This window comes from Ursus maritimus, unplaced genomic scaffold (genome assembly GCF_017311325.1).
Source record: "Ursus maritimus isolate PB19 unplaced genomic scaffold, ASM1731132v1 scaffold_24, whole genome shotgun sequence".
Taxonomy (NCBI): Eukaryota; Metazoa; Chordata; class Mammalia; order Carnivora; family Ursidae; genus Ursus; species Ursus maritimus.
Genome location: NW_024424897.1, coordinates 11,276,531 through 11,290,888, shown reverse-complemented (window position 1 = coordinate 11,290,888; position 14,358 = coordinate 11,276,531). Strand labels below are relative to the sequence as shown.

Genomic DNA, 14,358 nt, shown 5'->3' with positions numbered 1-14,358 from the left:
CCCCCCCCTTTCTTTATCCCTTTCTTCCCCTACCGGTCTTCCTAGTTCTTATGTTCCATAGATGAGAGAAATCATATGATAATTGTCTTTCTCTGCTTGACTTATTTCACTTAGCATTATCTCCTCCAGTGCCGTCCATGTTGCAGCAAATGTTGAGGACTCGTTCTTTCTGATGGCTGAGTAATATTCCATTGTATATATGGACCACAACTTCTAAAAGCTACTTTGTATTTATGCTGTATCTCATCCCCAAATAATAAGTTTCATCTGAAGCAAATTTACTCTTCATGACCCTCTTTCTGGAAATTAATCCACAGTGTATTTGCATTTAATTGTCATTTCTGTTTCCCTACATGTTGAGAGACATTATGAAATGAAAAAAATACATATATTTCACTAATATTCTGCAAGTGACCTCCAGTGTAATAATGACGGGTTTTTAAACTTATGTGCACTTTTTACGTGTTTAGTCATTCCTTCATGCAATATTGACCAAACATTTGGTATCGAAACACCTGCCATTTGGTATATTATTAGTTAGGACTTATCTTTTTCCCTTTATGAGGAAATCCAGCGAATGAAATTATATAGCTCGATGGGGTCCATTCTATCACCAGATTCACTTTATTATGTCATTTTAGCCAGTTAATTTTCCTTTCTCCCATTCATACTGCTTATCTTTCAAAGAATTTTGAACAAAGTCACCTTGTCCGAATTCAGGCTTACATTCAGTCTTAATGAATGGATGATGCAAATAATTCCAAGTGTATAATAAATGTTTTATCCAAAATGGTAGACCCTGGCATCTATTACCCTAGACACTTCTGAAACGCAGAGACAATTATTGTTCTTAGGGGATTATCTGAAAACAACAACATGATCAATTCACTGCTTCCAGATGTTTCTCTGCACCTTTGCCCTCACTCTTTCTCCTTTGTCCCTTTGACCAGGTGTTGAATCCTTGACTTAAAAAAAAATACGCTCGATATGTTTATTTCATTAGTAACTTCTATAATTTTTACAGCTTGATTGAATTATGATTGACAGATAAAAACCGTATACATGGAAGGTGTGTAATGTGATGTTTTGATACAGGCATATATTGTGAAGTATTATCACCATCAAGCTAATTAACATATCATCACCTCACATGGTTATCATTTTTCTGTGTGTGTGTGCGTGCTGAAAACACCCAGGATCTACTATAAAAGCAAAAATGTATGACTTATTGACTTTCTTATTGTGGAACTCTGGGGAGATTTTTAAAAATATAGATGCCCTGGTCCCACCACTGATGAAATGAATCATAATCTCTTTGGGTTGAATTGTGCTTGTTTTTTTTTTTTTTTTTTAAGTTCCCGAGGTGGTTCTGAAATACAGCCAGGGCTAAGAACCACTGAGCAAACTAGCTAGGCAAAAGCAATTGTAAATTTCCATGATTAAGTACCAAGCCAGACCCATACAGGAAATAGCTTTCTAAGCATCTCTTTAAAAAGAAACAAATGACATTTAGAGCACAGTGAAGTTCAAAGATCAATGACCCTATAAACCAAATTCAAGTTGTAGTTCTGACCGGTCAAGTAGCAAGAAATAAAGAACTAATGCCCTTGTTCATTGCCTTCCTTCTGATGCACAAAGTAGTTTTTAAAATATAAATAACACATGTGTTAGGAGATTCATCTTTAGGAGATAACATTTGATTTTAATCATATCAGTACTCACTTGGCAAAATTTTCTCAAAATAAATCGTCAATGCCACGTAAAAGAAAAGATCAAAAGCCAACATGAAATTTGTTGCTATTATCAGATTGGTGTAGTCCGACGGATTAGGAAATGCATTAGAATTCAAATCATAGTCCAAGTGCAAAAGCTGAAAATTAAAAAGTAATTAATGGAAGGATGTTAGGTTTGTGATAAATCGTAAACAATTAGGTTTAGCATAAGGGAGCATAATAGATACCTTTTGCCTCCCACTGGGAACACAAAGTTGAATGAAACTGCCTTCTTTACAATTCTCAAATCTTTTGGAAAGCACAGGTGTGTGACCGACTGTCATGGAATTTAGTAACTGCTATGATTAAAGCATGTTCCAAGTGAAACTGGAGCATTAGGAGTGTTACGGGATTTTTGTTCCCTTAGTGCCCATGGTTCTTTGTTACACAGCTTTGAAGAATGAAGAGTAGACCAGATGAAGTGTGGTGGGCAGCAAAGCAAAGCTTACTGAGCGATAGTATAAAGCTCCCGGAGAGGGAGGGGACCCGAGAGGGCGGCTGCTCTGGCATTTAGATGTAGGGGTTTTCTAAGCTCTTTTGCAGATGTATCTTGAGCATCCTGAGTGTGGGCCCCCTGTGGACTGGCCACTAAGGTGTGCCAATCAGGGCTTTGATCATGCACCCTTCTACCTATCTGGATGTTGTTCACGTGTTGATGGTCTTTTGGGCTGACATTTGGACACGCACTGCCTCAACTTGTGGTAATGAGCCACGTTTTATGGTTCATTGTTTTGTTTCAGGATGTTTTGCAAAAGCGACTCCAGCAGAGGCTGGTAGACGGGGTGCCATCGTGGTCCTGTCTAATCTGTAAAACAGGATGCTAGTGTGGTTTCGTCTTAGCTGTCCTGGCTCCCTGTTTTCTTGTTGGGGACCCTGGCCCTGACTACCTAAGTGCCCAATGAACTCCTAACAGGAGGAGGCAGGGAAGTATGGGAAAAGGTGACATTTGAGCTCAACCTTAGATAAATTTTTAGCAAATAGGATACAGGACAAACATGTGGTCCTCCTTGAAAGTGGCTACATGAGAGAGAATTCATGATCTTGGAAGAACAAAACAGAACTGGTGTGTTTAAGGAGAACCTGTGGGAAAAGTGGGCTTGTCTATAATGTTCAAATTAATGGGTCTTTTATAATTAATAATCGTTTCATCAAGAACTAAATAACAGTTAAGTATGCAATGATCAACATTGCCATTTAATTGGACGGAAAGCAAAGCGAGTTCACTGTGAGACCCAGATAAAGAGAAATGGCGTTTGATGAGCAGAGATGTAATTTGCTGGTCTATTAATGTGTTTTTAACTTTTGATTTTTTTTCATTTATATGGTGATTGATACATTCATGTGTGTTGTTCAATTACGAAGTCAAAATAAGAGCTAAAATAATTAGAATTAGATTTGCAGTATCAAATCCATATTTAATTAATAGCCAAAGAAAACACTTCAGATCATCTCTGAAGAATGATATGCTGACCTTCCATTTTTTTATTCACCAAATGGCTTATTTTGCTGAGCTCAGTATGCCCAAAGCTTTAAAAGTTCATCTTTGGGGGGGCGCCTGGGTGGCTCAGTGGGTTAAGCCACTGACTCTTGGTTTCGGTTCAGGTCATGATCTTAGGGTCCTGGGATCAAGCCCTGCATTGGACTCTGCACTTAGCACAGCATCCATTTGGGATTCTCTCTCTTTTTCCCCTCTGTCCTTCTCCACTACTCTCTCTCTTTCTCTCAAATAAATAAATAAATAAATCTTAAAAAAAAAGTTTATCTTTGCAATGTCACGGTAGTTGCACTGAGGCTTTAAATCTGACAATGCTAATCATAGAAAAGACTATAAATAACTGAATTCCAGACAAGAAAGATGTTTCTGAAATGCCATCAATCAACAATTGGGTTGTTTCTCACCTGGGCCATTCCAAGCATGAAGGCAAAGGGGCTAAGAAAGCTTAAAATCCACTCCAAGGACGTAGGAAGTTGCCTGTACAATACTGTAAATCCCAAACTTCCCCAAAAGACGGTGAGAAGGAACACGACCAGACCAGTGAGGAAAGATTTCTTCACCAAGACGCTCATCAGAAAAGCCAAAGCTATCTAAAATGAGAGAAGATCCAGTTGGTTTATATTTCTCTAAGGATTATTCTTAGCATAACACAATAAGGGACTGAATATACAAAATCAGAGTTACATTTTTTTTCCTATAATACAAAACTGTGCTCTACAAATTGCACTATAAACTGGCATTACAAAATACTACAAATCTTTTTTTAAAAAAGCACTACAAGTCAAATACACAGATGTACATAGATGTTCTCGGGCAAACAGCAGACAGTGAAGAAAAGGGATACGGAAAATAATTACCTATTTAGAAGCCAACACTTGATCCTTAGGGTAAGAGTTGAATGGAGAGCTATTCAATTTACCAACTCACCAAAGACAATCCATAGAGGAAGAAGAGGGTGAAGATCGCCATGAAGCCAGTCAGAATGACGAACTGGACAGATTTTATAATAAGTGCCAAGAAAAATGCCATAATGAAGATGAAAACAGCATAGAGCAGACCCCAGGAGAGCCTAGGATGGAAACAAGATGTTATCTTAGAATTTTATGTTCCATTGAAAGGAGGATCCAGAATGGATTCTAACATTATTCATTGATTCATTCTTTCTTTCAGTAGATGTTTATTAAGTTTCAGGATATATAAATACAAGGTAAATGTTTTGGGAAGAATTCTTTAGGACTTAGGGATATTTTTTGTCCTAAAATGAATGCCAGAAATACACACACACATATACCTGTACACACACACACATCATTGTGGGATAAAGGAGAAAACACTCTTCCACTCTGATTGATTTGGGTTCAAACATTTTTTTCTGCTGCATTCATACTCTGTGACCTTGAGCAAACTCTGTCATCCCTCATAATTTTTTTTATTGCTCTGGACACTAGGAATAATACCCCAGGATTAGTTCAAAGAAGTTATGTCTATGTGGGACACTGTCCTAGTATGTGGTAACCCCTCAGTGAATCTCAGATCCTTTTCTCCTCTCTAGGGCCTCTCTAGGGGTGAGGAGCTTCATGGATTTCCTCAGACATATAGGAGAGTTCACTTTCCTTTCTTCAATTCTTTTATCATGTTGATTAACATTCTTTGAAGGGTATAAAGAAATAATGAAAAACAAAACAGCAGCAAAACCAACAAAATAATAGCCCATACATACAGCAATTACTCTATGCCAGAAAGTGTTTTATGAATTTAGCAAATATAAAATCATCTTATTTTCACAAAGGCTCTATGCAGAAGCATCGTTATTCTCTTCATTTTCTAGACAAAGAACTTACTGAACAAAGATGTTAAGTAACTATGATTTCAAGTCTAGGCATTTTGGCTCTAGAGTCATTAGATTTCACTGCTGCGCCATACTTCCCTCCAATATTAATTCAATAAGCAGTTCAATATTGACTTATAGGATTTTCTTCCAGACTCCACATCTGTTGCCATTTGCATATTCCACCTGGCTTCCTAGCCTCTGTGTTACTTTACTTTCTCTTCACTACGAGCAACACCTCCATGCTTTTTCAGTCATTATCAAGTTCTTTCTCACACAGGGCCTTGTCCATCCTTGGGATTACACAGCTTCTGACAATTTTTAAATTCAAACTACCCAGACCCTATTCACAATCCTGTTTTGCCAGCTTGTTCCTTCAAATACATCCATCATACCAGATCTTTAGTCTCAAAAGAGCTCCTGATCCTTGACCTCTTTTTCTCCCCTTTCAGTCCTGTGCTGGCTTGAATTCCTTCCACTTCTATCTGGCTTAGATGCCCAAATCCACCATTTCTACTGCACTCTTACCATTAGACTCAATGGCCATCCCTCATTATCCCTACCTCACAACCACCACGCAAACCCAAACCTGCTTTTCTTTCTTTAGTCTGAGAAGCACGGTAACCCACAGCCTTAACTTGGCAAGCATTACATCAACAACGATTTATCCCATTCATAGGGAAGAGTTAGAAAATCATTAGGTTTGAATACTTATGCTTTGAAGAGGCCCACTTCCCCTGAATCCCTACATTTATTTATTTGTGCTACACTTTACTCACCAGAATGCCGAATCGCAAAGACCCATCATCCTCATCAAGCCCTTCATCTTTTTCCTCTCTCTTGTAATGTTAAGAGAGGCATAATAAGTGAACGAGGAAAAGGAAATAATGCAGAAGAAAATGAAGAAATCAGCTGCAATTCCTCCTTGACTGACGAAGGGATGTGTCTTCATGTTTTTTCCAGTAATGGACATCAACTCCTCCATCACTGAATGATTTGTTGCAGTCTGAAGAAATATATTAAAAAACAAAATTTGTATATTCATGGATGGCACTCTCTTTTTTCTTTCAGTCATCTGTTTTCCTCTGAACACATAACTGGTCAGTCTGGATCTGAGGCTAGCCCAATTTTCACTTCCGTGTTCCACCATGGGCCCACTTGGGGCCCTGACTCCAGGCATTCTGAGCTTCTCACAGTTCTCAAAATGTACAGTGTGCTTTATCACCTCCCTGCCTGACACTGCCTTATAATGCATTTGAAATACATTTATGACCTTATATACTGGCAAATCTTATCTCAATCTTCAGTTTTAAATGTTACTTCAATTAGGAATTCTTCCATGGCTCTGGGAAACAAACCGAGGGCTTCAGAGGGGAGGGGGGTGGGGGAATGGGAAAGGCTGGTGATGGGTAGTAAGGAGGGCATGTATTGCATGGTGCACTGGGTGTTATACGCAACTAATGAATCATCGAACTTTACATCGGAAACCAGGGATGTACTGTATGGTGACTAACATAATATAATAAAAAATCATTATTAAAAAAAAAAGGGAATTCTTCCATGCCATTCTAGGCTGAGAAGTTAGGCTTGTTTACTTACAGACACTTTATACCTTCCTGATACCCTACTTTTCCCTTTCTAATAATGTTCTTTTTAATTTTTTTAAAGTTTTTATTTAAATTCTAGTGAGTTAACATATAGCATAATACAGATTCAGGAGTAGAACTTAGTGATTCATCATTTACATACGACACCCAGTGCTCTTCATAGCAAGTGCCCTCCTCAATGTCCATCACCCAGTTAGCCCCTCCCCCACTCACCTCTCCAGCAACCCTCAGTTTGTTCTCTACAGTTAAGAGTCTCTTACGGTTTGCCTTCCTCTTTCTTTTTTTTTCTTCCCCAATGTTCATCTGTTTTGTTTCTTAAATTCCACATATGAGTGAAATCATATGGTATTTGTCTTTCTCTGACTTATTTCGCTTAGCATAATACACTCTAGCTCCATCCACGTCATTACAAATGACAAGATTTCATTCTTTTTGATGGCTGAGTAATATTCCACTATATATATATATATATATATATATATATCACAACTTCCTTATCCATTCATCAGTTGATGGACATTTGGGCTCTAATAATGTTCCTATTAGATGCCTGGCTTCCTGACAAGGTTGAATTCTTGGGAGAGAAAATTTCTCTTCTATTTATGTCGGTAGCTCCTAAGACACATAGAAACTTAAATAAACTTTGTTCTAAAGAAACCAGTGATTAAGTGAAAGAACAAGGCTACCCATTTATATTTTATTTCATGAACCTTCTGAGGCCTCTACTACCATTAGTCTGCATGCAACATTAGTTAGCACGGAACATTTGTACTCACTTCTATAATAGCAGCATTGATAGCAGCTTGAAGAGCCACGAAACCTCTCTCCCAGTATTGTGAAACTTGGCAGTAAACATCTCCACCCATTTCAGAACAATGAGCTTTAAGAAAAGAAAAGAAAGCCATAAATACCATTATGGATTATTTCAGTCCTGATTATAGGAAACAGTGGAGTTTACAATGTCCACATATTCCAAATGTTATTTTGACTCAAGGCCTATGAAAACATAAACTGGAATAATGATTCTCCAAGCAGGGTGGACAGAGCACTGGCAGGGGATATTCTGCATTAAATTAGAATACACTATGCTTTCTCACACCATCTTCCCTGCTTCTTCACCCATCAAGAATTTTGTGGAGCTCTTCTCTTCCATGACTTTGTATTGTCCAAACAATCTTTTTATGTTGTTCAAAGGTTAGTAGGTCTCATATGGATTGAGAAGCATATGGATTGAGAACTAAAGCTTTGCCTAACATTGCATACAACACAGGCAATAATGAGCAACTGGGAGTTCGGAGGAGATAACCTGTTATGTTTAAATCATGTCAATCAGAACATCTTCTGAAGAAAAAAATCTTAGAAAACAAAAGCGCCTACCAGTCCATTGAGTATTAAACTGCATTAAAGAGTTTATATTTAATATGCTATTTAATATGAAAAAGTAAAATTGAGTATTGGAAATAAAGGCACATTTCATTAACATCTTAAATATTTAAAAGTCATTTGGAAATAGTTCAGGCCTACAAACAATGATATAATGAACACATATGGCCAAATTTTACCCATGGCCAAATTTAAAATATGAATAAATCATTACAAATACGATTGGAATCCCTGTATATTGTCTACGATCTTATTGCTGTTCCTAGCACCAAGCTTCTAACTGGCTAGCTGCTTTCCTGAACTTTGTGTTTATATATGCCATTAAGCTTCTATAATGTATCCCCAAACTACACATGTAATTTAACGTTGTTTAACTCCGTATCTTCTATCTCATTATAGTCATCATTCTGCATTTTGCTTCATTTGTTCTATATTATGATTTTGAAATTTATATAAATGGCCTTATTTTTTCTTCTTCTTATGATTGTGGAGAACCACATGGTAGGTATGCAAGTCAATGTATTTATCCATTCTCTCACTGATGATAATTTGGTTAATTTCCTTTTCCTTTTTGCTATTACAAAAAAAAAAAAAAAGCCACGGCTATGGAAGTCCTTATATATGTCTTCTCATGAGTATGTATGTATCAGTCAGGATAGTCTATGATATGCCTAGTAACAAACAACCCTCAAAATCTTAATGTCTTATCACAGCAACAGTTTACTTCTCACTCAGACTATAGTTTCGGCATAGGTCTTTGGAAGGAGGGGAGTGAGGTCCTCTGTTTCACATCTAAGGGTTCCAAGTTGACAGAGTTTCCATCTAGCTTGCAGAAGCAGGTGAGGAAAGGGTGTAGAGAACTCGCATCTGTTTTTCAATGCCTTGAATCTAGGTATCTAATTATAGCCACAAAACAATTATTCTATGCCCTCAGAAGGAGAGGAGAATAGGCTGCAAACCTTTAACACAGGGATAAGACTTTCACTAATAAAATTTCTATGATGCTGGGTTACAGGTTACACACATCTTCAACTTAAAAACAAAATTTCTCCACTGTAATTATTTAAAATATTTTATAATATTGGGTTTTCTTTGCTGTGTATCCTTGTCAATACTTTGTATCGTTCTATTTACTGTTTTTGGCCGGTTTGGTTAAATATAAAATGGTATCACATGTGGTTTCAAAATGCATTTCCCTGATTACTAATGCAGATCCAAGTGTTTATTCTTGATCTGTTTCTCCTTCTATGAAGTTCCTATTTATATCTTTCACTTCTTTCCTGTTTCTATGCTTTTTTTCTTATTTATTCAGAGAAAATCTTTATATATTCTGATATTGATCTTTCATTAGTTTCATTTGTATAAATATTTCATCACAAGTTTTGCCTTCACTTTTCACTCTCTCTCTGATGTCTTTTGGTAAAGATAATTCCTTAATTTTGATCTAGTTGAAATTAGGAAAGGTTTCTTTTATAGTTTGCGTATTTTTTGTTTTCTATTCTACCCCACAGTTACAAAGATATTCTCCTCTACTGACTTCTAGAAAGTTTACAGGATGTTTTTTTCATTGAGTTCTGTCCCTGGAATTGGTTGTTTAGTATGAGATAATTTCATTTTGTTCTCTGTGGAGAGATGATTTACCCACAGTGTCTTCTCAGTCATATGTTAGTTTTCATGTTTACGAGAGAGCTTTCCACTGGATTTGGTGCCCTCTTCATTTTGGGCCCTCAAAAATAAGTTTACTCAGGCATTTGAAGAGAAGCTTCTATTTTATTCATAAACAAATTTACTTTCCTTTAGCAATACTATATTATAACCACATATTGCATCTAATATATATGTATATGTACACATGCATATTTGGAAATGTATAAATAAATATATATTTATTTATATAACCATATATATATTTATTTATAAACCATATATATATTTATATAACCATATATATATATATAACCATACATAACCATCTAATACAGTATGTTAACAAACCCAAAACCAATGTACATTTTTAAAATGTGTTGATTATCCTGTTGACATAAATTGCAGATAGGGATTTTTAAATTTGCTATATTAACATCCATTCCTATATACAATTTATGACATAACTGTAGTGGAGGCCACTGGAATTACATAGCTGGAAAGTTACCTTCATGGTCCCTGTGTTCCTTCTTTATTGGGATTCTGTATTCCAGTGAGAATTTCAAATGATATGAGAATGTATTAGTAAAGATGACCTGTATTACTTCCTCATGATAATGTAGCATTAATTCTTTAATATTTTCTTCATTGGAGAGCCCCAAAACTTTTGTACCTGTCATTACAAGAAGGGAATATATTTGTTAGTAAATTACTAGGAGACCAACTTCAGGATGTCATGATAAATTACTTTTACTAGAGTTCTTTATGGAAATAAAACAAAATCAAATATCAACTTTGAGTAGGTCAGGCAGAGTAAAGTTTGGGAAGAGACATTGTTCTTCAGAAGAACTACATGAAAATTAGTTATTTTATTTTCATTTGTAGTACCTGAGCCAATTTCAATCACATATAATATCATTCCATACCAGTTAAACTATTCACAGGAGAATTAGCATTGCAATAAATCTACAATGGTAGTAAAAAAATGGTCATGGATGGTAGTCACTGTGTTTAAATCGCAATTAGGATCTGGTTTACAGCAGATGGAAATAATTATAAAGATTCATTTTCCTTTAACAATCTTGACAGTATGGTAAATATACTAAAAAAAAAGGAAGAATGAAAAATTTAATACGTTAATTGACTATATTGACATCACTAAAATAATCCCTCTTTTCAGCAGATATTGTGTTCGATGCCATACAGATGTCTCATTAAGACTGAAAGAATGAGAGGGCATGCAAAGAAAGTCCTGGATTGGGGTGGGAGTGTTGAAGATGCAACTGGAGGAAAAGACAGCATGTATTTTGATAGAACTATTTTTTTTCTGTAATCTATCCCTTAAACCCATGTGATCTTGAGCAAGTCATGTAAGCTTTATCACTCAATTTCCATTATTTGTGAAATAAACAATAATATCTATTATTAGTACAGAATACTACTATAGAGTACAGAAAAATATAATACAAAATAATATTGTTACAAATAATATTCTATTACTACAGAATAAAGTCTCTATAAAATCTAGCACATGAGAGCATTTAATGAATATCATAATTGCAGTTAAATTATTTATAAAACAAAGATAACAATGCATTCATTGTAGAGATAAACTTGATGTAAAGACCTTGCACACAGTAGTCATTTAATGAATATTTATTAACCCAGTTGCATGGGACCTTGAACTGGGTTGAGAGGGTGTTGTTGAGAGGCACAAATTTATGGCATTGTGAATCACCCCCCCCCCCCCCCCACTGGAGAACATTTGTGAACCAGAGGATGAGGGCAAACACATCTTGGGATAGACAGGGAGACCAGACCTTAGGTGGACAGTGCAGATCAGTCTGTGATCTTGAATCAGAAATGGAGTCAGGGTTTGTAGGCAAGACACACAGTGCAGACATGCCAGTTGAGGTGGGAGTAAAGCGGTGGTGCTTGGTGAGGCATGATGGGGAAGCAAGTTGGATGTAAACCATCCACCTGTCTTGGCAGTGTGGGATGCAGCACGGACAGGAAGGAAAAGTCCAACATAATTTGGGAACTGCGGCCATAGAGACTCAAAATAGCAAGAGCCTGAACACAGATTACAGAAAGGTGGTCTTCTGGATACTGAATACAGTTAGGGGGTCAGGATCCAAGCACAAAATTAATGGTTACATAAGTTGTAGTAGAATCATGGACATGGGTTAGCAAAGAGAAGAGACTTTATATAGACTTCCAGTGATTGGGTGGAACAAGATCTAGAAGTTCCCCTTAATAATACTCTTTGTGGGGGATTATGGTATTTAAACTTGATACTGAGTACCTTCCAAGTCACTTTATTTATTTATTTATTTATTTATTGAGTGTGGGGAGGAGCAGAGAGAGGGAGAGAGAATCTCAGGCAGGCTCCATGCTTAGCATAGAGCCCAATGTGGGGCTCAAGCCCATGGCCCTGAGATCATGACCTGAGCGGAAACCAAGAGTCAGACACTTAACCAACTGAGCCACCCACGTGCTCCCAGGTCATGTTTCTGTGTTCCTTTTTTAATTGACATATAAATCATATAACATAAAATTCATCCTTTGAAACTGTACAATTTCATGATTTCTAGTAGATTCACAAAGTTGTGCGAACTCTAAACTGTTTTTAAATTAGAACTCAACTCAGATTTATGGGCCAATCACTGTAGATTTCCCTTTAAGGTGTGCATTTATATTTGCAAAGAATTGTTTTTATTCGCCTGACATTCAGTCCCCCTTCTAGTAAACACTCTAAAATTCATTTGAGATGCGCCCCTCTTCCACTCACATACCATGTCTTTTGGATATGGTCTGCAACATAGCCTAGGAACCCAACCAATGGGCAGTGACAATACTGTATTCTTCTATCGAACGAGATTAGTTCTTGGTGGACCCAAGACCAACACTAATCCAAAGAAGACCATCATTCTAATGGGTCTAATCTCTGAAATTATTTTGAACTGTTGGGAAAGATCTGTATACTTTTCACTGGAGTTGTTTGTGGTAGGGCTTAAATGTAGAGATTCTGCAGGTAAGTCTGCTTCTATTTGGGGAGATTCAATCTGAGAATGAGGCTGGCGCACCATACTATAGACCTGACAATTGGAGACATATTTCTTCCTCTATTGCTGACCCATCTCTATCCATACTCATTTCCTTAAAGTGAGACAAAAGATGTCCCCCTTTCTTTGACACAAGTTGAATTGGGATTCTCTCATTCTCAACTGAAATATTCATGAAAAATATAGTACTGTCGATCTTATTTTGAATATGGTGATAATGTGGCTCAGAGGAGTTGGTGACTTGTAAAACGCACAGCAAACCCAGTCACCGAAGTACTTTTAGTCAAATGTGCTTTCACTCTAAGACTAGCTCTCTTGCCTCTGTTGCAGTAGGCTGTTTTCCCTCTGATTTCAGAAAATTATTCTTCAGGAAAGTGACCTTGACAATCATAATGCTCTTCTCATTTTTCATTGATAAGTATCTTAACACTGAAGGGTGGAAACTTGAAACACAGAATACTCATCAATAGAATCTTCAAATAGAGTAAGACAATTTTTGGTAGTAAAAAGCTGGAGATAGAATTCCCATAATCAAATTCAAGAAAAGACTCATTGCTTTTGTCTCTAATAACAAGCCAATGCTAGAGTGACAGTCTCATTCTAGTAATAATGCTTCCACAGCCAAATGCCAACAATTCCCTAAACACGCCTGCTTTTCAAAGTCTGCCAAACTCTATATTCCATGCTTCCCCCAATGCTATGCAAGATCAAGATTTCTTTGTTGAGAGACTGTTCACTCAATTTTACTTTATCTATAATTTTTGTTAAAACCATTCCTATACAATCCAAGAGAAAGAATAAAGAAAATTATGATTTTGAATTAGTTATCCACAATCATTTGGTCATGCAGTTTGTCTTGTGCATTCTTCTGCTTTCAATATACGCCACATTATGAACTGTCTGAACTATGTACAGTATAAAATTCAGCAGTCTGAGTAAATCCAATGAGCTCTTATAGGTATTCAAATGTATTTAACACCAGTCTAAAGCATGCACTGATCATGAAAGTATGCGAGGCAACACTGGCAAGCTATTATAAATTATTACCAGCTGGTGTGAGCTTCTCATGCTGTATCTGGTTCTACTGAGAGTCTAGCGTTACATGAGGCAGTTCCAAGGCACTGCTTAACTTAGTAATAATATACTGGCTACGTGCCAAGATCCTGGTATTGGAAACTCAGCACAATTCAGGCAATCAGAAAAACACTGTCTTGTTAGTTATCATTACTGGTCACCTGTAAACTTCCAATAAGACGTCACTTTATTTCCTAAATGGTTGATGATAGAAAAATTCACAATTAGATATACAGTAAAATTCTCATTTAGTTAGAAATGCTGCTAATTTATATCTATCTGATTTTCAGAAGATATCAAAGTTCAACCAGGATTTTTGTTACATGGTAAAATGATAGGAGCTAATGCCAATTTTCTTCTTGGCACCAGTGACATTTCCAAGTTCTCTACTCTTTTGAAGAGAATGATTTATTTTTAAAAAGAGAAATTCAAGGGAGAACCTACCAGTTACCCACTTCGTGGGTTTGTTCACCATGCCTTCAGAATCTCA

General features: G+C 36.6%; 1 protein-coding gene across 1 annotated transcript in view; it reads right to left on the bottom strand.

The window, feature by feature from the left end:
* LOC103665681 (ABC-type organic anion transporter ABCA8) overlaps positions 1-10,403 on the bottom strand; it is a 54,639-nt gene extending 44,236 nt beyond the window's left edge. Inside the window, exons 1-6 of the mRNA XM_008693677.2 lie at positions 10,238-10,403; positions 7,479-7,582; positions 5,875-6,101; positions 4,195-4,336; positions 3,672-3,857; positions 1,723-1,870 (exon numbers count right to left, since the gene is read on the bottom strand). Coding sequence (XP_008691899.1) covers positions 1,723-1,870; positions 3,672-3,857; positions 4,195-4,336; positions 5,875-6,101; positions 7,479-7,582; positions 10,238-10,355 — 925 coding nt within the window. The 5' untranslated portion in view covers positions 10,356-10,403. The remainder of the gene's footprint in view (positions 1-1,722; positions 1,871-3,671; positions 3,858-4,194; positions 4,337-5,874; positions 6,102-7,478; positions 7,583-10,237) is intronic.
* Positions 10,404-14,358: the final 3,955 nt, after the last annotated feature.